Genomic DNA, 26,601 nt, shown 5'->3' with positions numbered 1-26,601 from the left:
CTCCCCTCCCCTCCCAAGACAGGGTCTTGCTATGTAGCTTTGGTTGGCCTGGTACTTAACTTCTGTAACTCTGGCTAGCTTCAAACTCCCAGCAGTCTTTTTATTTCAGCCTCCTCAGTGCTGGGATTCATTACAAGTGTATACCACCACTCCTGGTTTGACTAGCCATTTTTTTTGTTGAGATAGGGTCTCACCAGGTATCTCTGACTGGCCTGGAACTTGTTATGTAGATCAGGTTGGCCTCAAACTCAGATCTGCCTGCCTCTGCCTCCCAGTGCTGAGATTAAAGGCATGTGCCACCATGTCTGGCTGTTTATTTTTATTTTTTTCAAGGTTTATTATTTATTATTTTTGCTGTTTGTTTTTGTTTTGTTTTGAGACAGGGTCTCCCTGTAGCCCCAGCTGGCCTGCAATGCACTATGTAGACCAGGCTGACCTTGATCTCAGATCTACCTGTTTTTCGCCTCCCAAGTGCTGGAATTAAAGGTATGTACCATCACGCTAGATGTGTGTGCGTATGCGTGTGTGTGTGTACGCACATGTGTGTTGCATATATGTGTGGGTGACTGCAGAGGCTAGAAGAGGCTATCACATCTTCTTTAGATGAAGTTACATGTGATTGTGAACTGCCTAACATGGCTTCTGGGAACTGAACTCTGGTCCTCTGGAAGAGCAGCAAGCATTTTTAATTGTTGAGCTATCTCTCCAGCCCTCTTTTTCCCTTTATAATCATTGGAAATAGACTGCTGATACCCCATGCCTTAGTACCTTACTGTTCTGTGTCTCAGCAGTCTTCAGAACTTGGGTTTGCTGGGAACACAGTCTCTCAGGCCTGCTAGTAAGTAAGTGCCTATGCTTGGATGAGCTCTCTGGTGACCACCTGTACAAGTCAGCAAATCTTATGTAGTAGTGCCTTTATAACTCTTGTGTCCATGACCCATAGTCACCTCACACAGTGCTTCTGAGCTGTGGGATAAAATGTATATAGGCCTAGACTTGTTCAGATGTGTCAGAGACTATGTTGTGGCTATGTTTTAGATTTTTGAAGCACTTAGAAGTATGTCTTACATCTCTCAACACATGCTATCAGGTCTGTTAGTAAATAAATAGGCAAATCCTTTTATAACCTAGTCCTTGTTTTTGTTCCACATGTACTCTTTTTTGGTCTTTTTGAGACAGGATCTCCCTGTAGCCCCAGCTGTCCTGGAACTCACTATGTAGACTAGGCTGGCCTTGAACTCAAGACATCTGCCTGCCTCTGCCTCCCGAATGCTGGGATTAAAGGCGTGCCCTCACCACGCCCGGCTCCACATGTACTCTTATATATGCTCATGACTTAGTTCTTTCTTTTTTTGAGAGGGTCTCACTGTGTAACCCTGCTGGGAACTCTGTGTAGACCAGGCTGGCCACAAACTCACAGAGATCTGTCTGCCTCTGCTTCCCAAGTGCTGGGATTAAAGATGCATATCATCATTTTTGCCTCTTTTTTTTTTGCTTGTTTTTGAGACAGGGCCTCAAATTCACAATTGTGCCTCAGCCTCCCAAGTGCTGGGATTATAGGTACAAACCAAAATGCTTGGCTCTTACATGCATTCTGTGTGTGTGTGTGTGTGTGTGAGAGAGAGAGAGAGAGAGAGAGAGAGAGAGAGAGAGAGAGAACATGAACATGTTTATGTGTGCATACTTGAATGTGGAGGCCAGAGGTCAACATTTGTCTTCCTCTGTTACGCTCCAGTTTGTTTTTTGAGATAGGGTCTCTTCACTGAACCTGGGGATTACTGTTTTAGCTGGACTAGCGGGCCAGAGAACTCTATTTACCCCCACCCCAACACACTGGGGTTAAAGGTTTGTGCTGCTGTACCCAGTTTTTACATAGGGTCTAGGAGTCACAGTTTGGGTCCTTATGCTTGCATAGCAAGCACTTTGCTCACTGAGCCATCTCTCCAGGTCCTCTTACATGTAACATTCTTGATAGTTGATAGCTTGTCTTAATGAGAATTGTTTTGTGGGGTTTTAGCAAACCATGGAGCATTATTGTATGAGTTGTTCCCAGAGAAAGGCAAATAAGATAGCATAGTGAGATGAGCACACTGACTAGCCCTTAGGGTTTGAGTCAGGGCAAAGGAATGCCCAGATTCTGTGGGAACACAGTTGGACAGCATGTACCTTTGCCACATCAGGTTGCCTGTGCTTGGGTGGACAGTAGGGCAGATATTAGAAGTCCAGAGGCCTTGTGTTCCCACATCCATGCTGCCCTTCCTTCCAGCAGCTGCATGGCTTTAAATAAGCAGCCTGCCCATCTCACCCTCAGTATTCTTTTTGTTAAACAGGGCTTATTTAGGGCATTAGCCACATGGTATCGTGTGTATGTATGTGAAGTCTAGTGTGGTTTTGATTGTAGTTGAAAGCAGTAGGGATTTTAATGTAAGCCCTTATATGAATATGAGGTGAGTCTTTATAAATAAAGAAGGGCTCCTAGGAGAGATGACAACACCCCAGAGCCTATACCCTGTTCTAGACCTGGTTCAGTTAGCAGGTTCTTTCCAGGGGTGGAAGCTATTAGTACTGTATGAGTGTTTTTAGCTCACATCCAGCTGCAGATCACATAATGGGCTGCTCTTTTTCCTGGCTTTTGGTAGGCAGATGTCTGTACAATCTGTGGGCTAAACTTAACATCCCTGTTTGTCTTGTTAGTCCTGTAAGAGATGAGAGACTTTAATCTTTTAGTACCTTTCATATTATCTGAAGATCAGGAAGTAATCTGATAGCACACATTTCTTAGAGGAACATGAGACTTTTGTAGTGCTGGGAATTGAACCCAGAACCTTTTGCATATCGAACAAGTGTTCCTCAACTGAATTTACTCACCTCCTATGCATACATATGAGACTTTAAATGAACAAAAATAGGAAAATAAGTTATCTGAGATGTAGTTAAAACCACTTTGTGTGTGTGTGTGTGGGGGGGGTATATGTGCATGTAGGTTCATAGGTACCAGGGTAGCCAGAGGAGGATATCAGATACCCTGCTCTGTCATTCTCCGTCATAGTCCCTTAAGATAGGGTCTCTCACTGAACTAAGAGATAGGTTGGCATTCAGTATAGGTAGCTGGGAAGTCCGAGAAATAATCCTGTCTCTGCCCCCCATAGCACTGGGATTATAAGTACATGGTGGCCATGACCAATGTTTTATATAAGGGCTAGACTCTGAACTGAAGTCCTCATGCTTGCACAGGTAATGCTCTTACCCACTGAGCCATCTTTCCAGCTATGTTAATAGCCACTCTTCCTTTTTTTCCCCCGAGACGGGGTCTCACTATATAGTCCTACCTGATCTGGAACTCACTATGTTAGAGCAGGCTGGCCTTGAACTCGTAGAGCTCCAATTGTTTCTGCCTCTCAAGTGCTGGGATTAAAAGCGTGTGCTACTACACCCAACAAAGCCACTCTTGGCATACCTTTACCATGTGCCTTTCCAGACCCTTTTACACATAATATCAGTGACCACTCATTAAGCACATAATAAATTTTTGCATTTCTGTAAGGAAGAACTGACATGCAGAGTAGTTTAGAAGCCTCTCTGACTCCCAGAGCTAGTCACCAACAGTGTTGAGATTTCACATTGTGTATGCTCTGATCCATGCATCTGGATCATTTTCTCCTGTAGAATCCACCTAGTTCTGAAAAACAGAATCAGGCCTTACCTGCCACCTATGGTAACTTGAATTTTCGAGTTAGTTTACTTTGAATATTTTTCCAAGAGATTCATCTATTTCTCTGACATTGAGTGTCTACCAATTCTCCACTAGTGGACATAAAGCCTGTTTTTTATTTTTTAAAATATTGTCTGGGCGTGGTGGTGCACACCTTTAATCCCAGCACTCGGGAGTCAGAGGCAGGCAGATCTCTGTAAATTCCAGGCCAGCCTGGTCTCCATAGCGAATCCAGGCCAGCTGGGGTTACAGGAAGACCCTGTCTCAAAAAGACCCCCCCCAAAATTAATAGTGAAAAACATCTCTGAATTGTTCGTTTTTCCATGCCTTAGTCTGACTTTCTTTGGGCCTTCTGTGCTGCCCTTGTTTGTCTCTCTGTCCTTTCTGTGTTCTTGTACAGGTCCTGGCCAATGGAGTGAGGGCTAGATGGGTCAGGAGAGATAGGACAAGGTCAAATAGTTCAGTAGTGCTGTGTTTACTTAGCACCATGGATTAAAGATTTTTAAGAGTGTATGGGATGGAGTGGAGCAGGAGAGTCTAGAAGTAGGGAGGCTGTGTGGAAAGTCATGGGAGATGTTGGTGCCTTAACCAGGGCAATAGTGGCAGGAGTTGAGGACGGGACTGAGAGGCACTTGTTGGCTGGGAGGTTCTGCTCTGAGCATACTGAATGTGAGGACCAAGTTGCCTGCTGCAAAAGGAACTCTGCATGCAACTTCATATGTAGGCAGGGTGAAGATAGGGTGAGCCTCTGAGTAAGAGCAGCCCGTGGACTTGCAGACAAGGAAAGGGGCCAACAGACCATTCTGGGAGGGCATACCTGGGGGGCATAGTGCCAGCAAAGGGGCACAGAATTGGAGGAGGAAAAGGCCTGGGAACTGCAAAAAAGGAGGGAAGTAAGGAAGATGGAATACTAGTGGTGAGGGAACCAGGTCCACCCACCAAAAAGCCTGGAGGATGGCATGACTTCTGCTAGGTCAAGGTTAGGATACATGGGTCTGCCCCTGTCCCTAACCCACAGCAATCTGTTGCTGTTGGTGGTAGACTTTGCCTGTCTCTGCCACTTGTTCACTTGGGCCACTTCCCTTGTTCTTGGATACTTGGGTTCCTTTTCCTGTGATTCGTGCCGTGTTTGAAAACCACTGCTTCAACCTGTCTTTCAACCCAGGAACTGAGTGAGGATGCTTTGTCTTTTTAATAAATATTTTATTATTTTTATTTTATGTGTATGAGTGTTTTGCCTGCATGTAGGTAAGTGTGCCACCCGTGTCATGCAGTGCCTGTGGAGGTCAGAAGAGGGTATCAGATCCCCTAGAACTGGAGTTACAGTTGTTAGCCTCCATGTGGGTGCTGGGAACTGAACCCAAGTCCTCTGCAAGAACAGCCAGTGCTCTTAACTGCTGAGCCATCTCCAGCCCCAGATACTCTGCCTTGTCTCATCCCGTTATCTGGTCCTGTGCAATTTTAATAGAAAATATACATAATCACACACTTGCCATTGTTACCATCTCAGGTATAAAAATACTCAGTAGCGTTACAAATTTTGATGTTTTTCTGCATTATCCTCTAGAACTCTCCTTTTGAAAAACTGAACCTAGGACACAGCCTGTGGGTCTTAACTCTTCCTCAAGCCTTTCTTCCTCTACCCGTAAGCCCACTGTCACAACAGAACAACTCTTGCCCGGTGGAGACCCTGGTAGGATCTTCCCCACTAAGTGTTCTACCACCAGCCTTGTTCTGTCTCGTCTTTTTACCCTGCCCCAGTCAAGAATTCTTTCTGACTTGTCACCTTGGGTCTAGAGACTTGACACAGATCCTTGGTGATGTGATCCTAACAGTCTCTGCTCTGCTCTCTTTGTCATGGCCCAGTCATATGGGTCTCCTTAAAGACCCTTGAGTAGTATGGCCCTTCCTCTTGAGCATTTCTGGCTTGACCTTCCTTCTCCTTGATTTCCTTATTTTCACAACTGTAGATGTTTGAGATTGAGAGGCCTAGGGCAGTGGAAGCCCTGGTATTAGCACTTTGCTTCACGTGAAAGCTTCCCTGGGTATTCCCTTCCAAGGAGCTTTTGGTTCCTTGCCAGGGTGGCCGCCTCATTTTTTCTTCCAACAGCTGAGACTTATTCCTGGACTGTGGTAGCATGGAGTCAGCAGGTGGCGCTGTAATACCAAGGTCCTGTTTCGCATGGGGCAGCAGTATACAAGAGTTTGTGTGCATAACTTTTGTCTGCAGGGGTGTCTTTTCACCTACCTGATGGTGCTCTGCGCCACATCATGGGACCTTTCACTTGGGACTTGATACTTCCTGTTATGTCCATGTTTTTCTCTTCCTGTTTGCTCACAGGGGCAGATGATAGACTTGGTGAAAAGTGCCTGTGAGCCATGTCTCTCTACTTGATGTGCTTGGCCTCTTTCTCTAGAGGCCAGAGAGAGATTCAGTTTCTCTTGCCTTCTCTTGTTTACTCAGCCTTTTATAAAAGCATGATAGTCCTGCTCGGCATCCAAGAACATTTTACCAGGAACGCCAAGTTGAGTTCAGGTATTTTTCTGCCAAGGACACATCTGTATTCCGTTAATTTTTGTTCACTGACCTTTGCCTCTGTGCTTAAATTCAGTTAATCTGAACAGTGAGCTGTTCTGTCAGTGGCTATGTTAGACCTTTAGGAAATTCTTTGGCCCTTAGGTTTTTTTTTTTTTTTTTTTTTTTTTGGTTGTTTTTTGGTCTTTTTGAGACAGGGTCTCCCTGTAGCCCACAGCTGTCCTGGAACTCACTATATAGACCAGACTGGCCTTGAACTTACAGAGATCCACCTGCCTCTGCCTCCCGAGTGCTGGGATTAAAGGCGTGCACCACCACGCCTGGTTGCTCTTAGGTTTTTACCTATGCTTTATAGATGAATAGGCATGAACAGTTCATCCGGGTAGTGATCTTCAGGAGATAAAGCAGAGAGCAATGCATGATAACACAGCAGGAAGGATGCAATGTAGCACTCATTTCTGATTTCTGCATGTTGATGTGTTTGGGGCTCTGAGTATGGGAATTCTGAATCTTGTCCCTGTTTACCTTACCCCACACTCAGTTTTGGGGGCCTGGAAGACCTCATAGAGAATAACAGAGAGAGCGTCTGAGAGGTAACCATCATGGGAGATAGACATCAAGTAGGATCTGGATAGGGGGCCCAATGTGAAGGAGCAGTAAAATGTTCCAGAAGGCTGGCCCCTGGGCTAGCAAATGCTGGCCAGCCCTCTGGAAAGAGCCTAGTCTGTTTTGCCAGGCCCTTGAGGGAGCAGGCTTGGGGTGGAGGCCAGAGCTTGGGTCTACCCCCGGCTTGTGGCATGAATCGCTTTTCCTGTGTGGCTTCTCAGCTGCCACCTCGGCCACAAACCCAGCTTGCTCACTCATACACGGTCTGAGCCAGCACCTTCCTACTGCTGTCTTTGTCTCGACTCTTGTTAGAGTGGTGAGTGCTATGTCTGCTTGTGCCCCCTTGCCCCATCAGTGCCAGGCCCTCAGGTGGACATGGGATTGGCAAGAAGAAAGGCCAGGCTTGGGTCTGACCAGCAGCCTCAAACAGCCCTTGACCTGTCATGGAGTGCTTCCTATCCTGGGAGTGGAATGAAGTCACCTGGAAGGCCCCTTTTCATTGTGTTAGGTATGGAGGGAAAAGAGATGAAAGGTATAGTGCCAGCCTAAAGGCATTTGTAACCTGGTAGGGCAGCCAGACAACTGAACATCCTGAGAAGGCTGTCGGGATACAAAAGCATATGGTAAATTTCAGGCTGCTCTGGGAGCACCAGAGGGTGTCTCCTTGGCCCAGAAAGGCTTTCTCAAGGGAGGTGATGATTGAGCTGGCTAGGAAGGACATGGTAGCTGATGTGCAGAACCAAACCATGTTCTAGGGATGGCAAGGGTTTGACATTACTCCAGCAGTGGCTCAGCCAGAGGACCGACCAGTCGGATCTGTCTGCTTTGGGTTGATGGGAGCACTATACTGAAGCCAGTAGGGAGGAAGCATCAGACACTGGTGGTCGTCCTGTCCAGAGTTGACACGGAAGGCACTGGATAGTGACTTCGGCTGAGGGGCAAGGAGGACAAAGTCCAAGACCGCTCACATGCCTGCCACCACAGCAGGGACACACTTGGTAGTTGGCTCTGATGGAATAAGGGAAGGCCCATCTTGGCAGGCAGTGTTTGGAAGTGTTTGTGGTAACATCAGGAGCTGATAATTTATTATGTAATTGAGTTATGAGTCCACATGGTAGATAAAACCCTTTAAGGGATAAGGTTAAGTGAAGAAAGTCAAAAGTGCAAAGTAGACCCCTGAGGAACAGAATACCAGGTGGGGGACATTGAGAGTGTCCTGTCAGCAGCATCAGATGTCACAGAGTGTACATCTGAAAACTCAAGGGTATTTGCAGAATGAGGCAGTTAGGGGGTGAGGGCAGGGATGGATGGAAAGAGGACGGGAAGGAAGATGACATAAGTGTAGAGACTGCGAGAAACTTGATGTGGAGAGGTTGCAAGAGGGGACAAGAGAGTGATCCACAGTCATGGCTCCCACATAGGTGGTATGAAAGAGAACTATCAGGGTGTGGGGAGCAATAAGGGTGTCTGCCCTTGGAGGCCAACTAGGGTACTTGGGAGTGGGTGGGAAATGTCCATGACAGTTGGCCAGAGGAAGGAAAAATCAGGGCCTGTTTGGTGTAGCTCTGCTATTAATGGCTGAAAGTCAAAGGTCAGACTTGTGAGCATATACTGCCAAAGGTCTTATGCTGGGTTTTGTGAGTACCCTGGCCTATCTAGGAAACCCTGGTTCTCATTATCTGAAGAAGGCCTAGGATAGCAATGAGGAGTGCTGAACCTCTGTTGAACTACCACTGTTATCCCTAGTAGTATTCCCTTTCTGCCTGTGACTGTCATTTACCCGTTGTCCCTTGGTAACTGGGGTGACAGCCACCTGTGGGGCCTGGTGGGGGTGGTAACCCTTGGTTTTACTCATCTTTACTGGGACCCAGCAGTGCCCTCAAGCCCCATCTCTACCACCAGGTGGTACACATGCCCCCTACCCCATTTCTAGTTAGTGGGAGAGGCTTCTTCAATGTTATAGGGACCTGTTCAGGAGCCAGGAAGCTTCTGTGCTAGGAGTTGGGGCTGGTCATACTTGCCTTTCTTTCTGGCTTCTCTGTGACTTCTGGCCACTGTGAGTCAGGCCCATGACTTCTCACTGGCTCCTGGGGTGCTTGGTAGCTCCCTCCACTTTGAGGGCTCCAGCCCAGTGGGGGGCAGGCTGGTGGGCAGCTGGGGGCTGAGACATGGAAACCTGAGCCTTAGGCCACGAGGTCCCGGCCGCTAATTTTAGAGAGCACATGTCACTGGAAACTCTCCTCTCCTGCCAGGAATCAACAGCCTGGTTCTCCCTGTGCCGCCAGGGACCCCTGGGAGCTTCTTCCAAACCAGGAACCACAGAGGCCCCTCTAGTCCACATGTGCATTCCCCCAAACCCTTCTGCAATGGCCCTGTAGAGCCCTGGCTTAGGCCAGGAAGAGAACTCACCTGCTCCGCACTCCTGGTTTCCTCGCCTGTTTAGGCTGCAAGTGGGGATGGGCAGAGCCTGGCAGTGGCGCAGCGGGCCAGAGAAGCCTGTCTGGAAGCAGGCCACCAAGGTGGCTGCCCCTTTTCTGAGTAAGCACTTTTGTTGAAGCAACCCTAGAGCAGGCATGTTTTCTTCCCTTTTCCCCAAGTCTCTGCATGCACTTTGCCTGACTCCAAGTGCTGTGGCTAGACTTTCTGAAACATGTCAGGAAGTAGTCCCCTAGCTAGAGTGCTTGAGCAGTGCATTTTGCAAGGCTGCTTGAAGACCTTTCATCCTTTCCCTGACAGCCCATTCTCACTGCTGAGGGGACCAGTGCCTGCCCCCAGCTGCCCCTGTGCCTTACTCTTTTCTCTGTGCACTCTCGTCCAAGACAAACTCATTTTGGGTGCTGTTATGTGACAGATTAAATTGTGACAACTGGTTGTATGCTGATTTAGAAAGAGGATTTGAGGGAGAAGAATCCTTTCTATTCATGTTGGGATCTGGGAGCTGAGAAAGTAGGGTTCCAAATGCAGGTTATGGAGTCCTTCAGATGGGAGAGTTGGAATTATAACTGTGCACTTTTCTGGCTCTTGACCTTGGACACATTGCTTTATCCTACTGAGCCTCCATTTTGTCTGTTAAATGAGGGCAGCAACAGTATCTACCTCATAAGATAGCTATGAGGATTTTACCTGGCATGTTGGAAGTCCCCAAGTTGATTAGCCACCATTGTTTCTCTCAGGGAGGCATGCCTGGCCTCGCAGGGAAGAAGACAGTGTTGAGGCTTGTCTAGCATGTCCAGGCTCTCACCTGGAAAGTGCTGATGTTCCAAGACCTTGTGGTATAGCTAGGCTATGCCTTGGGTGTGCTTCTTCTTCTGGCCCCTCCCTGAGATACTTCCCAGAGCCCAAGGTAGCCAGGGGGATGGGCAGAGGCCAATTCTTGGGCCCCACTTTGTCCCTTGTATTGCCTGGTCCAGGCTGGAGGTAGGCTGGGCAGGTAGCAGCCAAGAAGAGTTCTTGCCAGTCCTTTAGCTCTCATGCTGCTTCTTACCTCCCTTCTTTCTATAAACAATTGCAGCCTGCTTAGACGCCTGGTGACTCTCATCTCCCAGCAGGCCACGCTGCTGGCCTCCAATGAAGCCTTTAAAAAGCAGGCAGAAAGTGCCAGTGAGGCAGCCAAGAAATACATGGAGGAGAATGATCAGCTAAAGAAGGTGAGTCTGTCTTTGCAACCTGAATGGGATGTCTGGAGCCTCAGTACTAGAGCCATATTCCTCAGGGGGCCATGGTGGCCACTGTCAAGCTGGGATCTCTGTGAGAATGCTGCTGCCTAACAAAGGAGAAATTTTTAGTGAGCGGGGGGTACCTGTTGGAAGGATCAGGGTAAATCTGGCACTTTCCACTAGCTCATGGGGGCATGGAAGAGAAGGTGGTATTGCTGCTGTTGTATTCATATGCTGGCTTCAGTGGCACTCTTTTCTGTTGAGAATGAATCGTCTGGTAGCTGGGGCCCTGTGCTGGGACCCTTAGTCTCTGAGAAGACCTTTGCTCTTCAGAAGATGGCTGTTAGCTGCAACCCTTCAAGAACATTGGTACTAGGGAAGAGACTGGGTTGTTGGCCTGTTAATGAACACTTAGTGAAGTGTAACCAAGGAAGGTGAAGTGTAACCAAGCTGGGAAGGAGAGTGATGGTGTGGAGATTAGTGGGGTACACCTGGATAGGAGCAGATTTGGGGCTTACTGGCTATAGTGAGCTGCTGCAGCCTTTGGAAAAGAAGGAATAGTTTTGCTTAGTTGGGTTACCTGGGTAGAAAGCTCCAGATGACAGCAAATTGAGTCACTGGGTAGACAGGTAAACTCCATGGAGCGGCCAACCCTTCCTGGTGGGAAGGTAGTACTGGGGTCAGGGCAGGCAGGGTGCATAGCCTGTGGGCTGTAGCAGGTGGCCCTGCTGGCCATTCCCTTTCCCTTAGCAGCCAGCCATGCCCTGGTCTGTACCTGGGAACTTGTAGTGGCCCAGTTTTACACTGACATTCCTAAAAGGACAAGTAATTGCCTGAGGTCGCATGAGGAACCACAGTCAGTAGAATGCACTGGGTTGGAGCATCACCTTCCCTTGCTTCTGAGTAACCTGGGTGCTTGACACTTTCCCCAGGGAGCTGCTGTGAAGGAAGGCAAGTTGGATGTTGAGAGATCTGAGGTGAAATTGGAGGAGGAGAACGAGAGCCTGAAGACTGACCTGAAGAAGCTAAAGGATGAGCTGGCCAGCACCAAGAAAAGTGAGGGTTGTCCCCTTCTTATACCCTGTCCCCCAGGACCCATTGCTCACTGCCTGCCCCTTATACCAAGTATAAGGAATACATTTCATGTGAAAGCTCAAGAACTGGGTGGAAACAAATCCACGCCCAAATGTGGCTGAGCTTAGCCCACTGCTAGATGGGCTCAATGGTTTGAATAGGTCTTTGAGAAGCCCTGGCAGCTACTGTGCATGCTTTACTAGTGTGTACTATGGGTTTCCTGTCAGAGAGCTAGGCAGGGGGAGCCCCAAGATGCCTTGGAGCTGAGACTGAAAGGAGTGTCAGGAAGGGAGTGGACAGGAATGTGTGGTGATTTTTCTTTCCTTTATAAAATTTTTATTATTATTTGAAATCTTAAACCATCTCTGAGCTGGCCTTCCTATTTTTCCTCCCCACTCCTAGGTTGACTCCAGACTAGTTGTTCAGAACGGTAGGCTTTGGCCACTGCTACTTTGCAAGGCATCACTATCACCAGGGGTCTTACCTTGAGGCTGAGATTTTGCTCCTTGCCTCTGTCAGCCTCCTAAAAGGTCACTCATGCCGTGAACTATTAGTGTTCCCTCCATTGAAGGGAACAAGGAGGCAGATCATCTTTTTTTTTAAACTCCATGTAACTGTTGGGTCATCTCTTTCATTATCCCTGCTGTAGAGGTCTATAAATACAGACACTTTTTTTTTGGTCTTTTTGAGACAGGGTCTCCCTGTAGCCCTGGCTGTCCTGGAACTCATTATGTAGACCAGGCTGACCTTGAACTCACAGAGATCCGCCTGCTTCTGCCTCCCAAGTGCTGGGATTAAAGGCGTGCGCCACCACACCTGGCTATAAATACAGATACATTTTATTTACAAACACTAGAACCTATCTCTATAATCTCATTTGAGACAGATTCGGAGTTTTCCCATGTTTTAAAAATATTTTATTATTGGGGCTGGAGAGATGGCTCAGCAGTTAAGAACACTGGTTGTTCTTGCAGAAGACCCGGGTTTGAATCCCAGCACCCACATGACAACTGTCCGTAACTCCAGTCCCAGGGGATCCGACAGCCTCTTCTGACCTCTGCAGGCATTGCATGACACGGAATGTATTGCCTGCACGTGTGTAAGTGCACCTGTGTTGTACAGTGCCCACGGAGGTCAGAAGAAGGTGTTGATCCCCTGGAACTGGGGTTATACACAGTTGTTAGCTGCCATGTGGGTGCTGGGATTTGAGCTCGGGTCCTCTGCAAGACAAGTCAGTGTTCTTAACTGCTGAGCCATCTCTCCAACCCCTAGTTTTCCCATGTTTTAAGCAGGTAGGTTCATTTACTACCTAATCTTAGTCCTTTAATTTCTTCTTGTCTACATTCATATCACTGCCAGAACTTGAGAAAGCTGAAAACGAGGCCCTGGCCATGCAGAAGCAGTCTGAGGGCCTTACCAAAGAGTATGATCGCCTGCTGGAGGAGCATGCTAAGCTACAGGTGAGTGTCAGTATTTCCTCCCAACCTGTGCAGGTACAGGTTTGGGTGAATTCCTGTAGCATACTTCTGGGGAGGGCTAGGGACCTGCTAGACTCTGCAGGAGGTCCAGGTAGCTTGCCATTGTTGCTTTCCTGCTCTCCCTTGCTGCCTCCTTTATTGCAAAGTGTGAGCCTAGGGCAGACCTAGCTGACAGAACCATTTGTGCAGGAGGTGGGGTGTAGCCTAGTATTAGATGACTGGGCTGGAACCTGCTGTGGACAGCCCTTGTCAGTGGGTTTGCTTTTTCTTCTCTGGGCCTTTCCTACCTTAAACCCTCCAGCCTCAACAGGGTCTTTACATTCTAGGCCATCCCCAGTTGTGGTATCGGGCTATATCAAGAGCATACAAGATGCTGGGCATGGTGGTACATGCCTTTAATCTCAAAATTCAGAAAGCAGAGGCAGGCCTGGTCTACATAGCACATTCCAGGTCAGCCAGGGATACATAGTGAGGCCCTGTCTTAAAAAACAAACAAGGAAAAAAAAAAGAACATACAAAGAAAGCCAGGTGTGGTGTCACACATAGTTATAATCCCAGTATTTAGGAGGCTGAGGTAGGAGGATTGAGAGTTCCAGGTCAGCCTGGAATAGTGAGACCCTGCCTCAAAAAAAACAAAACCCCTCAAAAACAGAGACCTGCTTTGGTCCACTTTTCCTGTGGGACAGGCAAAGCCTGAGTCAAGTAAGGAGAAAGTGCCTCAAAGGGGCTATCTGTTGCCATTGCCTGCTGCCCCAAGCCTCATTCAAGTCCTTTAGGAAACCTCAAGGGTAGCTGGTAGCCCAGGTGGTCAGGAGGGTGGGTAGGAAGGGCCAAGTAAATACCCCTGAGTTTATCCAGCTTGGATCAAGTAGTGGATGAGAGGAATGGCCTGGGCCCTTAGTGTACACCAGGCTATGGGGGGGCGGGGTGTGCACATGCGTGCGTGCGTGCGTTCGTTCGTTTTGTGTGTGTGTACGTGTACGTGTACACCAGGCTATTGGGGGTGGGAGGGGGTGGTGTGTGCTCATGCTTGCGTTCGTTCGTTCCTGACTGTACATGTGCACATTGTGTGTGAGTGTGTGAAGGCCAGGGGACAACCTTGGGTATTACTCTTCAGGAGCCATCCATGTTGTTTCATGAGATAGGATCTTTCATTGGTCTGGAACTCACTGAGTAGACTATACTGGCTGGCTGTTGATCTGCCTGTCTGCCTCTCTAGCTGTGGGATTATGAACATGCAGCACTGTGCTTGGCTTTTTATGTGTATTCTGAGGATTGAACTTAGGTCCTCAATGCTTGTGTGGCAGACACTATCTCCCCACCTCTAAGGACTTAGGTTTTGAGAGTACTAATAGAAAGTACACAAAGTTGGGAAGGCACTGAATTGGGCATTGAAAGCTGGCCTGCTTTCTGTGTGCCCAAGAGGACATCTTGGTTCTGGTCCCATACAGTAAAAGAGAGCTGCAGTGGAGGCCTCTAGCTGCTACCCCACCCTCTATGGAGTTCATTCTACTGAGGTCCTGGTAGTCCTCCCTTGGCATTAGGTCCAGGGTCTTTCCTAGTGGATGCAATGGGCTGACACACCCACTCTGGTAAGCTTTTGGGTGCTGCTAAGTGTGGGACACCTTACTTGCCATGAACCAAGCTTGGCCTTTGGGGCCTAAGACTAGCGGCAAAAGTGGGCCCTGGCAACTTACTTCTTTGGGATTTCTGTCCCTTTCTAGGCCTCAGTACATGGTTCCTCGGACAAGAAGAAGGAATGAGGGCTTGTCTCTTCCCCTGCCTGCAGCTGGCTTCTACCTGGCCTATACTTACTGCTTCCTGGGAATTCAGCCTTTCCAGTATTTGGGTTCACTTCCTTCTACTTCACCAATTCTCATCCACAGCTTATAGCTCATCATCTTGCCCTTTTTCCACACACTGCCAGCATACCACAAGGGACTTGATTGATACTCATTCAGACTGATTTTGCCATTCACCTGCCTGGCCAGGCCACTTTCCACTCCTAGAAGTGTAGAGGGCACTTGTGACCTGGCCTATGTTTGAGCCCCTTTTGTTTTGACATGCTGATGTATCATGAAGCAGGCTGTGAAGCAGGCCAACTAGTTTTTTTCCCCTGGGGCCAACTAGTTTTTTCCTGGGGGCAATAAAGTTTGTTGTTATCATACAAGGTGTTTGTGTGTAACTGAAGCTGCAGGGATGTTTCTGCTCTTCCCCTCCCAAAGATGTAGAGTGGCCAGGGAGGTTGCAGAGGCTCTCTGTGGGTTTTTTTTTCCTTGAGCTTGTTCCTAGCCCCTGAAGGCCAGGCTCACACTTGCCCTCAAAGCTCCCGCCCTCTCTGCCCGTGCTCCTGCCTTTCCCCCTCCTGTTCCCCCTTAGCTGGGTTAGGCCCCACTTTATGGCTCTTGGGGAGTGTCTGTCCTGTCAGTCTTCCTGGGGGTTGGCAGCTGTCTGGGGAGCTTGGTAAACCAACAGGACTTCCTGGTGGTAGACTTGACTGCCTTCTCTGGGTTCCTGTTCATCACATTCAGGACAGATAGAACATGGCAGAACGCCACCAGTCACTCCCTGCCCTACCCCCTCCTGAAGGTTTACAGCATGACCTCTGACTAATGCTGACTGGGAGAGGAGACTTGTCCTTGGCAGTGACCTAGAGCCGGCCAGGGCAGAGTCAGGCAGTGGAAAGGGGCTGTGTACTGGCTAGGTGCCGTGTACTGGCTGGGTACCTCTGCTGCCCACTAGCTCTGAAGACTTCCTGGATGTGACCTTGCTCTACACTGGCTTGCTGAGTTCATACCCCTACCACTCACTTCCTCGATGTAGGACCAGCCTGAACCTAAGCTGCTTTCCAGCACGGCACAAGAAAGGACCTGTCCCTGATCAGGTGCTTGTCTTCTGCCCCACCCCTCATCCCCCCACCCCCAGGGTGTGTACCATGCCTGCTGTCTGTGAGAACTTGGTGGAAGGATTGAGGGAGCAGGTTAGAATGTCTTGTGGAATTGGGGTGACTCCTGAAGATTCTAATGTTGGCCAGGTGGTTGACAGCCAGCCAACCACTCCTACCTGACTTGTGTGGGACTAGGTCAGCAGCTGCCTTCTTGAGCATCCTGTCCTCCTCCACCTTTAAACCATGGCTGCTTATGGAGTCCACCCCTTCCCTAGCAGTCTAGAGGTGATGCCCATGGGGGCAGAGGCATTCAGGTGACACTCTCTGGTTGCTATGCCAAGGCTTAGGGCTAGTCCAGTTTTCCAGGAAGTGTTCTGGACTATGTTGGACCTCCCTGAGCTCACCTGTCTGTGCTTTGGCAGGCTAAAGTCCAGATCACCTCTCCTGCCTTTCCACCTGATCCTGGCCACTACCTTCTCTGGCCTGGCTTCTGGGACACCCTGTCGGACAGTGCACCACTTCCATTTTTTCAGTGTGCTTGGGCTGTCTTGAGGACGAAGATTATTTCTTGATCTTGGTTTCCTAACCCCTCATGAAGGAGATTTCCTGAGTAAATACAAATAGATCCTACCTACTACTGCAAGACTCAGTTAACTGGCGCACCTCTGTGAAGTTGCTTTTTTGTGATGTCACCCTCTTCTGTCTTTGGCAGTATAACAGGTTGCTGGAAGGCCTTCAGCCTGCAGGGGAGGAGAGAGTAGCAGACCAGCACTCATTCAGAGATAGAGACCTGGTACAGAGAGCCTGAGGCTGTGGGCTCCTTCCTATGGGTGGAGCTCCTTGGGAGCAGGGTGGTGTGGGGGCCTGGAAAGGGTGTTCTAGTGTACCCTTAGGAAGAGCTTTTGCAGCTGAAGATGACAGGCTGGAGATATGCGGGTGGACAGCAGGCAGGAGTTTGAAGGTGGCACTCTTGGCAAGAGCAGGGGTCTGTGGAGGAAGAAAGATGGAGAGAAACCAAAGAACAGTGCCAAGAAGGGGGCAGGAAGGCTGTAGCACACTCCAGGTCTTAACTGCCTTCTGGTCTGCCAGGAAGAGAACTGCTCTGCACAAAACAGAGCCAGGGCTGTCTGGTTACCGTCCCTCCTGTGGTGCCACACACTCATCAGAGGCTGCCTTTCTAAGACCTGTCTAGACTGATTCCTCTCCATTTCTTCTTTTATATTGTGAAGCATACATGCATTTATATACTGATGACACACAAAACATCACCTTCACCATTTTAGTGGCATTAAGCATGTTCACTCGTGCGACTTCTAATACCCCCATCTGTCTCTAGAACTGCTCATCTTCCCACATTGTAGCTGTCTCCATTAAACAGTGCTCCCCTAACTCTAGTCCCTAGTACTCACCATTCTACTGTTCTAGGGGTCTTTTATGAGTGGACTCATACAATGTTCTTTCATAGTTGCCTCATTTCACAGAGCATCATGTCCTTGAGGGCCATCCAAGTAGCATATGTTTCAGTTTTCTCTTTCCAGCTACGTAATACCCCATCCTATGGACATGATGTACTTTGTATATTCGTTCATGTACACCTGGGTCCCTTCCTCCACTAGGGATTGAGCGTAGAGCCGTGCCCATCCTAGGGAAATGCTCTACTACTGAGCTGTATCCCCCAGCTCTGTATGTTTTGAGACATAGTCTTGCTAGATTGTCTAGGATGGCTTTGAACTTGCTCTGTACCCAAGAAGGCTTTGAATTTGTGATTCTCCCTTAGCCTTCCAAGTAGCTCAGCTTATGGGCCTGGGCCACAGGGCACAGCTAACCCTTTTTGGGGCCAATACTGAGGACTGAACCCAGGACCGTGCATGTGGTAGGCAAGTGCTTTTTCATTGTACATATCCTCAGCTTCATTTTGCTTTTTAAATTATATTTAAAAAATTTTTTCAACAGATTGATTTTAACTGTATGTGTGTATCTGTGCACTTGAGTGCAGGGTCCCAACAGAGGCCAGAGTTGGAATTATAGGCGGTTGTGAGCATGGGTGCTAGGAATTAAATTAATGTCCCTTTTAAAGAGCAGCACACACTCAACTGCTAAGCCATATCACCAGCCCAACTTTTTTTTGTGAGTCAATGTTTCCAGGCTGCCCATAAAATCACTATGTAGCCCAGGCAAGAACTTTTGATCTTCCTGCCCCAGCATCCTGACTATAGTTGACTCTCTCCCCACTCGCCTGCCCAAGACCTCTCTTGTCGAGGTCTTCATGATCTTGCCACACAGTGGTCTACAGTACCATCATCCTTGACCCTGCAGGCAGCCAGGGCACTGTATTTGGCTTTGTCTCCTTCTGTACCCACTCATGCCCCACCCCCAGTCCTTCCAGGGTTTGTCATCTGTATGTGTCTAGAACTTCTGAAGTTTTAGCTCCAGACCAGACTTTTCTAGAAGTGCAAACTCCTCTGTCTGTTTGCCAACTAGACATCTCTAGTTGGATGACATGCCCAGAGCCAACTTCCAGTTGTCCCCATTGCAGAACCTGGCAGCACCATTCTTCCCATGGCTCAGGCCAAATCTCTGGTGTTTGCCTTAATTCCTCACTCTTGCATCATGTAGTTATCCACAGTCCCTGCTTGCCTTGCCCCCAAAATAGACCCCAGTCCCCCCTCCACTGCTACCAACTGGGTCTAGATACTGCTGCTTGGCCCCTGAACTATTGCCCCAGTCTTAACACTTACATTCCGTGACCCTAGCATGTCCTTTACCTTCAGATCTTGAAGGACTACCTGCTCAGTAACACTTTTTCTTGTTTTTTTGGAGACTGGGTCTCTAGCACAGGCTGATCCACCTGCCTCAACTTCCTGAGTGTTGGGATTATAGACCTGAGCCACATGTCTGATTCAGTAACATTCTTGGAGGAATTCATGGCTGCAACCTACCCTTGCTGCTGCATTTGTTCCAATTGAGCTTACTGTCACCCTCCTCTCCCCAAGTATGTCAGCTCTAGGGGATTTTATGAGGCTTTATGACTGCTTTCCTTCCTTGCTCTATTTTCAGTTCCTGGAGTGGTGCTAGGTTCCTCAGAGTGGGCCATGCTGAGTGCTGGGGCTGGAGGACAGTTCCCCTATGCCTCTTGGCATCTGCACCTTATCCTTTCAGAGAAGCAGAGGCAGGAGCGAGCTTTGGAAAATGATGTGTTTTTATTGCTATGTTTGCAGTGGCTTTTTAGCACAGTAAGAACATCCCCAAAGACCCATACCCTCACCCAGCCCCACCCCCCTGATCTACGTCTGGCCCAGTGTGAAGGAAGCCTTTCTAAGGGGCTACTTGTCTGTCTCAGGCTTGATGGGACACAGATGTGGGTTTAAGCTGCTACACGGAAGACTTTAGATGTCAAAAGTATATCAGCCTTTAGCTTAGAGGTGGGAGCCATGCCCAGGATCCCTTCCCTGGGCTGTGTCCATGGGTGATCCCTGCAATCATGCCCAGCCCAGGGAGTAGGGTATGGGTAAACCTGAGCATGCCAGGTGAGTAGACCCAGATCTCTGGGATAGAATGCTATACAGCCTTTCATCTTGAAGACTTGGGGGCAAAAGGGCAGTGTGGGGACACCCTTGAGGCCCCCGTCATGCACTTTCCCACTCCAGAGTGGGGCTGGAGACCACACACACATCCATACAACAAACTTGCATACTCAACAGCCTGAAGCTTTTGTTTTGCCTATGAAAATTAAATCTATAAATTCACACTCCTTGGCTAGGGGTAGAAGAGGAAGGTGGGGCTGCGAGGGAAGGGAGTGATAAGGAAGGGATGATTTGGGCTCTTTTTAGAAATATACAAGCAGAAATCTCACACTCTCAAGTTTTTTTTTCTTATAAAATGTGCAAAATACAAGCCTCCTTTGCCTAGAGGCATCATTTACTTCTGGTATTCACCTTCACTAAGAGATAAGAGATCTATACATCCTCTACACACTCAGACACATGTGCACTCAGACCTGCGCTCTTACAATTGATATTGGTGGCGATTGGCGCAGGAACCACAAGGTTCCATTGCTGGCTGGCTCTCTAAGCTTCTAGAATAGGGATGGGAACAGGGGTCTAGTCCAGCTGAAACATTCACCTTGGTTCTGCTTCCCTTCTCTTGCTTCCCCTCCTATCCCACCTTATTCTTTTCTCCTCCCCTTCAGTTTCCCAAGCTGCTGCTGCTGCTGCCTCTAGGATGAAGGTATGTGACAGCACAGCTTGGGAGGCAGGCAGGTAGGCCTGGCAGGGCTAGGAGATGGGTCCTGGGCACTGGGAGGAAGGGTAGGAGGCAGGGCCTGAAAGCAACACAAGGACCAGCTTGACTGGGGGTGGGGAGGAGAGGCATCTATTTTTGGTGGATTGATATTTTTGGCGTTTTATTAAAAATGGAAAAAGTTATTTTTTAGCACTCATGGTGCTTCCTCCCCTCCCCCCAGGCAGACCCCCAAACTGTCAAGGATAGGCAAGCCCCCTGGAGGGGTGGGGTGGGGGCTAAAGCAGGGGCTGCTATGGCTACCAGAGGATGAGCTGGTGATGTGAGCTGAGGGTGCCTGTCACATGACACTCTCCACCACGACGACCTTGCTGCTCTCGGACACCGGGGTCAGGGTGGTCAGGCCCCTGACATCCGCATCCTGAGCTCTGTATTCCAAGTGGTGGAGGCCCCAGATAGGCTGGGTCAGGTGCTGCCAGCGCTGTGAGAGAGGAGGGCATCTTTGAACCTCCCTGTCCGAGGGTCACTTGCTCCACCCCATGACAACTGTCTCTGCCTCTGTAGCTCCTACTGCCAGCCGTGGAGGCAGGGCTGCTCCTCCTAATGCACCCTTACAGGCCCACTCTGTACTGGGAGACAAGATTGAGTGGTCCCTGAGTAGAGCAAGGGAGGAGGGAGGTGGGCCTTGCTTCCCTCCCACCACATGAGGCCATAATGGATCAGCTTTCCTTCCATCCACTCCTAGTCTGAGCTGGACAGGCACCTGCCCCTCCAAGGGAAGGGTTGGTGGGGGGCTTACCTCTGCCATGGTACCCTTTGCCCTGAGGAGACAGCCCAGCAGATGGAGGGGCACACACAGCATGGAAGAGAGTGCGAAGGCCCAGCCCATGGCTTCCCCCCACCATGGGTACACATAGGTGTTGTTATAGACCAGCGGCTCATAGTACACGATGTTGAAGATGAAGATGCCCTGTGGACACAGATGCCTGCAGTCATCAGGCCCCTACCACACATCTCACTTTCCCAGCTTTCCCAGCCTTACCATGCAGACCAGCGGGGTGAAGAAGGACCAGCACCATTTCATCCAGGGGCAAGGTCGGTACCCAATCATACAGGCAATGTCATCCATGAAGCGGTCAGCTCCTGGTGTGATGTAAGGGGGACATGAGGGCTGGAGTTGGAGACCACCTACCTCCACTCCACCTCACAATTCCCAGCCCTACCCTTGACCCTGACGTACCATAAACCCAGGCGACCACCACACATTCCCAAAAAGCCTGCCACAGCAGGGTAGTGCCACTGGCTGAGTAGTAGTCAAACAGCTGGAAGACGTACATCCCGCCCTGAGGAACAGAGCCAGGTCAGGGAAGATGGTGGCCTGTGGCTAGAGACTGGCAGTAGCCCACCCTGTCCCCACTCACATCGGTCACCATGGAGAGATCGATGATAAAGCAGAGGACACAGCAGAGGGCCACGGAGATCTCCCTTTGGAAACGGAAGTAGTAGGAGGCCGGGAGGAGATCCAGGAGCCCGGTGATGAAGCCCTCCACACCTACAAACTGTGGCCAGGGCAGCTCAGGTCCGGGTCCCTCTACATCCTCTTGTACCTCTTGCCTAGTGTGCCAAGCCCCCTACTGACCAGCCCCTACCCGACTCCTGCCCTGGAGCTCCTGCAAACCTGGCTGTCCAGACCGAGCAGCAGCAGCATGAAGAAGAACAGGGCAGCCCAGAGTGGGGCCACAGGCATCAGTGTGACAGCCCTGGGGTAGGCGATGAAGGCTAGGCCGGGCCCTGAGTGCAAAGATGCAGGGTGAGATAGGCAGCCTGCACCATCTGGTGCACCCTAATGCTCAAAGTCACCCCCCTCAGGTGCCAGAACAACGGATAAGGCCAGGGCATGTGGAGAGGAATTCTTGTCTCAGCATGGCTAGGCCTGTTGAGATCCTACAGGCATCTCCACACCAGGGACCTGGAGGACTGTTATGTATCATTGCAGCCCTCACCCTGTAGAAGCAGGACTCACACTCCTTTCTCTGGCTCCAGTAGCTATAGCAGATGATCGTCGCCCTGGGGTGACACAGTAGGGGCTGGAGGAGCCTCTCTTTTCATCTGTAGCACTCTTTACTACAAGGACACACCCTGCAAGCCCTAGGAGTGGGTGGAAGGGGCCCCCAGCTAGGGGAGAACAGCCGTGCCTCAGCTGCTTAGCCATCTGAACAGCTAGCTGAACTCATCTGTCACGTTTCAGAATTTGTTTCATGTGTGCCCAACATCAGGGCAGTGCTGCCTCTCTGGAGGTAGGTTGGGCAGCTTACCTGATTCTGCCACCTTGGAGATGTGCACACCCTGCTCTGTGGCCATAAAGCCCAGGATGGAGAAGACGACAAAGCCAGCAAAGAAGCTGGTGCCACTGTTGATGAGTGCCAGGATGATGGCGTCCCTGGGGGTGGAGGGGCAGAAAGTCCCAGTTTAAGTTGGCCACTGCTCTAGGGCAGGGCAGGGCAAGGCAGGCAGAGTAAAGGCAGGTGCCTACTTGTAGCAGTTGTTGTTGAAGCGATTGTAGCTGCCCAGGGCTGTGAGGGCCCCCAGGCCGATGGCGTAAGAGAAGAAAATCTGGGTCCCAGCATCTATCCATACCTAGAGATGAGCCAAGAGTGGGGAACATGAGGGTTCTGATCAACAGGCCACACCTCCAAGCCCTGCTGCTACATAATCTTTCCTCACCTGAGGGGACCCCAGCTTTGACCAGTCAGGCTTGAGATAGTAGACAATACCATCCAAGGCTCCAGGCAGCAACACTCCACGCACCAGCAGCACAACAAGGACCACGTAGGGGAATGTAGCAGTGAAGTACACGATCTGGGGGGCCAGGCTGTTCAGAGAGGCTCTGGACCCCTGCTCCCCCTTAGACCCCTCCTGCCTGAGTCTGGTAGCTGGCTCCCAGTGCTACTGTGAGCTGACCAGTTGTCCCATGCTGCAGGCATGCTCAGAGCTCAGGGGTGAGGGCAGCTAGTAGCACTCATTCTATTCCTGAGTCAGGGACACCACCCAGGAAAGCTAGCCGAAGCCCAGGCAGCCTTATAGCAAGCTCTGGTCACTGTAGAGGCAGGGGGAGATTGCCGTGGCCTTCTAAATTAGTGAGGGTCTCTACACCTGTCAGATATTTTATAAGAAAGGAATCCACAGGAGTGGGTGACTTCTGAGTGACAGCTTCTGGGGCATGCCTGTGTGGGGACAGGAAGGTATGGGGAGTGTATGACAATCTGACATGGAATGACAAGCACATGTCCCTCAGGGGGTTGGGGTTGAGGCTTGGTGATATTGCTGGAGACCAGAGACAGACCCAGCCCAGCATCCAAGCACTGGGGACCCTGCTGTGAATGAATCTTGATGTACTGGAGTCTTGCCCTCCAGGAACCTGACTCACATGGCTCAACATTCTTACATGTCCACCTGTCTCCGTAACCTGAAAGGGAACACCTGAGGAAGGATGTGTGATGTTTTCCTGTGGGGCTTGAGGATCAGAGAGGCAGGGGAAAGCCCCACCATAGACCAGGTCAACTGAGAGTTATGAAATCAACTTGGGCATCGAGGGAGGAGTAGGGAGAGACAGTGGGAGAGGGAGGAGGGGGAAAGGGAAAGGGCCAAGATGAGATGGTGGGCACAGGGAAGGGCAGCTAATGCCTGGGCCTTTCATCCTCAGGACTGAAGGCTGCTGCCCCTAGGTATGAACGTTGAGGACAAATGCACACCAATAGGGTGGGAATAAAAGGGATTTAAGGACCTGCCCCTGCTGCAGGCCAAAGTTTCAGTCCAGTCACTTCCTGTCCCTGTGTCCCTTACAGACATGCAAACCTCCCAGGCAATGCTGCCCCCACCCTGCCCACCTCCAGGTGTACCTTTCCTGTTGACTTGACTCCCTTCCACACACAGAAGTAGACCAGCACCCAGCAGGCCAGCAGGCACAGGGTCACCTCCCAGTTGAGGGCACCTGGCACCTCTAGCCCTGCAGAGAGCCTCAAGACTTTATTCCTAGGGTAAAGAAGAAAGGAGGGCACCTGAGGGTCATGTCAGCAGAGGGCACAGAGGCTGGGATATGCTTCGGAGTTGCTGGATCTTCCCTCACCACAGCCCTAGTCCAGGTCCCACCACCAGATGTCAAGCCCAGAAGGTCCTGATCAGCTGAGGGTGGACAGAGGATTACCTCAGGCCACCATCCTCACCCCCACCCTCTGCACATATGCAATCTCAGCTCCCTTACAGGTTTGCATGACAAAATAATATGTCATGTCGCTGGAGGAGCAAGGCCTATTCCAGACCTGGGACTGGCCTAGGTATTCCTGGAGGATGGGAAGAGGTAAGGCACAGGAGTGGCTGTTCTGTGTCTCTGGTCATGTGTGCCGAGGGCTGGACCACATGTGGGGGGCCCAAGGGATGAGATATGATGGGCTTGGCCTAGAGGCGCCTGACTCACTCCCAGAACTCGATGACAGGGGACCGGCGGTCAGCAAGCTGGTCACATGTGAGGTTGGCCAGGCTGGCATTGGCACAGTCTTCGTGGCGAAAGATCTCTACGCAGTCAGGAGTGTTCCAGGTGTGGCCACACGTGGCCCAGGGCAGAGTGGTGGTGAAGGACTTGACCAGGTAATAGAAACCCCAGGCCAGCACCATGATGTAGTAGGTGTTGCAGTAGAAGACGATCACCATGGAGGCATAGCCCAGGCCTGAGGATGAGCCAGAAGCTTCCTTTCCTTCTGGGCTTCTTTGTGGACACTTTTCTACCACTTCCATTATCTCCCTTCTAAGAGATGGTGCTGAGTTCCTGCTGAGCCCCTAGTAACTTGTTCCCTGTACCAGTTATCCTCTCCCTTCCATCCTACCAGACTCCCCAAGCTTTTCAAGCCCCCTTGTCTGTGTTCCAACAATAGGCCACCTCCCCCTGTCTGTCTCCTACTAACACTTGCCCTGTTCCTTACCACCCTCTGTGCTTCAGCTTTCCACCCAGCCCAGAGCTAAGGCAGCCCTCTCGTACTCTGTGTGCTTAATACATCTCTGTTGATTGTCTAGCCCCAAATGCCTGACCCTCTCCCAGGTCCCACTGCCATCCCACAATCCCAGAAGGCAAGACTCCACTTCTGTCCCCCCCCCCCCCCCCAAACCCCAAAAGGAAAAGCCCCCCCTTTTGCCCCCCCCCCCCCGCCCCAAGTAGCTTCTAGTACACATCAGCTGGGAGAGCTTTCCAGTAACCCGAGGAAGTATGGGAGATGGTCACCTCTTCAGTGGGCAACCTTTATAAATCGCCTCAGCCCTCTATACTCAGCTTCCTCATGGAAAGTAGTAGGACCTCCCTAATGAGTCAAGTGTGTCCAACAGGTCCTGTCCCCAGCCTGGCTATTTCTGCTCCATCCTTTCCCTTGTAAGGAGCCCTGCTCCCACCCCCACCGCTACTTCCTGACTCTCCAAGTTAACGGTGTGGTCTACAGGTCCTGTAGCTTCTCCCCTAAGCCTAGGAGGGTATCACCTGACCCCCAATCTGGTGCTCAGGGTAAGACAAGATTTCTTCAAGTGGGTCACAGCCATGCTCTGTTCCCCAGTCCTCACCCTAGCAGTGGGACAGGGGAGAGTTGAGAACTGAACCAGGGCAGCTCACCTTTGAATAGGGGACAGATGTTCCAGACATTGATGCTGCCGGCTTTCATGAACTGGCCCAGTGAAATTTCCAGGAAGAAAATGGGGATTCCTCCAACCAGGGCGATCAGGACATAGGGAATAAGGAACACACCTGGGGGAGGAAGGAATAGTATGGGCTCAGGATGCCTCCTGATGACCCCATGAAGTCCAGGCACTTGCACATGTTGGTCCCCTACAGCAGCAAGGAACTTGACCCAAACACCTCAGCCAGACTATCCAGGACTTACAGACCAAAGGTCCAGGCAAAGCCTCAGCTGTAGCCTGCACCCTAGCCCCATGACTTCTCACTGGGTGAATCAGTGCGGGGTGGTCACTGACTCAGAGGCCTAAGGTGAACGATTCAGGGAGATGAGCTCCGGCTGTGTTGCGAGGAGGTGCAACAGCAGCACCTAACCACTGGACCCTGTTCCCTGGGCCACCGTGGCAGGGGGCAGGGGGGGAATGGGACAGGGACCTTGGTTTGCAGATGTCTAAGCCCCATGGACACCTAGGGTGACCTAACAGGGGGCATGCATGGGCTTATGCATGCAGGCCATTCCTTGTACCGCAGTTGTTTGCCAGGCAGCAGCACAGGAAGGAATGGCAAGGATGTGTGTGTGTGTGTGTGTGTGTGTGTGTGTGTGTGTGTGTGTGTGTGTGGGGGCCAGGGTGGGTGTTCCAGTGGGGGTGCTTCTTAAAAGTAAGTGCACCACTCTCCCCTGTTGCACACGCACTTGGAGTCT

At 50.4% G+C, this 26,601-nt stretch overlaps 2 protein-coding genes across 3 annotated transcripts in view; one reads left to right on the top strand and one right to left on the bottom strand.

Annotated features, from left to right (window-relative positions):
• Positions 1-15,229, top strand: part of Bcap31 (B cell receptor associated protein 31) — a 32,395-nt gene extending 17,166 nt beyond the window's left edge. Inside the window, exons 5-8 of one of the 2 annotated variants that reach the window (XM_017797264.2) lie at positions 10,366-10,501; positions 11,443-11,566; positions 12,944-13,044; positions 14,787-15,229. In XM_017797264.2, coding sequence (XP_017652753.1) covers positions 10,366-10,501; positions 11,443-11,566; positions 12,944-13,044; positions 14,787-14,825 — 400 coding nt within the window. In that variant the 3' untranslated portion in view covers positions 14,826-15,229. The remainder of the gene's footprint in view (positions 1-10,365; positions 10,502-11,442; positions 11,567-12,943; positions 13,045-14,786) is intronic. The other variant, XM_008829536.2, reaches the window with a different exon arrangement.
• Positions 15,230-19,125: 3,896 nt separating this feature from the next.
• The window catches only part of Slc6a8 (solute carrier family 6 member 8), a 9,237-nt gene continuing 1,761 nt past the window's right edge, over positions 19,126-26,601 (bottom strand). Inside the window, exons 2-13 of the mRNA XM_008829535.2 lie at positions 25,839-25,970; positions 24,663-24,912; positions 24,088-24,220; positions 22,913-23,047; positions 22,722-22,825; positions 22,504-22,628; positions 21,867-21,979; positions 21,610-21,747; positions 21,429-21,531; positions 21,231-21,331; positions 20,988-21,158; positions 19,126-20,669 (exon numbers count right to left, since the gene is read on the bottom strand). Coding sequence (XP_008827757.1) covers positions 20,529-20,669; positions 20,988-21,158; positions 21,231-21,331; positions 21,429-21,531; positions 21,610-21,747; positions 21,867-21,979; positions 22,504-22,628; positions 22,722-22,825; positions 22,913-23,047; positions 24,088-24,220; positions 24,663-24,912; positions 25,839-25,970 — 1,646 coding nt within the window. The 3' untranslated portion in view covers positions 19,126-20,528. The remainder of the gene's footprint in view (positions 20,670-20,987; positions 21,159-21,230; positions 21,332-21,428; positions 21,532-21,609; positions 21,748-21,866; positions 21,980-22,503; positions 22,629-22,721; positions 22,826-22,912; positions 23,048-24,087; positions 24,221-24,662; positions 24,913-25,838; positions 25,971-26,601) is intronic.

Source organism: Nannospalax galili, unplaced genomic scaffold (genome assembly GCF_000622305.1).
Source record: "Nannospalax galili isolate Female #2095 unplaced genomic scaffold, S.galili_v1.0 scaffold513, whole genome shotgun sequence".
NCBI lineage: Eukaryota > Metazoa > Chordata > Mammalia > Rodentia > Spalacidae > Nannospalax > Nannospalax galili.
The sequence above is the reverse complement of the archived record's forward strand: the minus strand, read 5'-3'. Positions and strand labels throughout refer to the sequence as shown.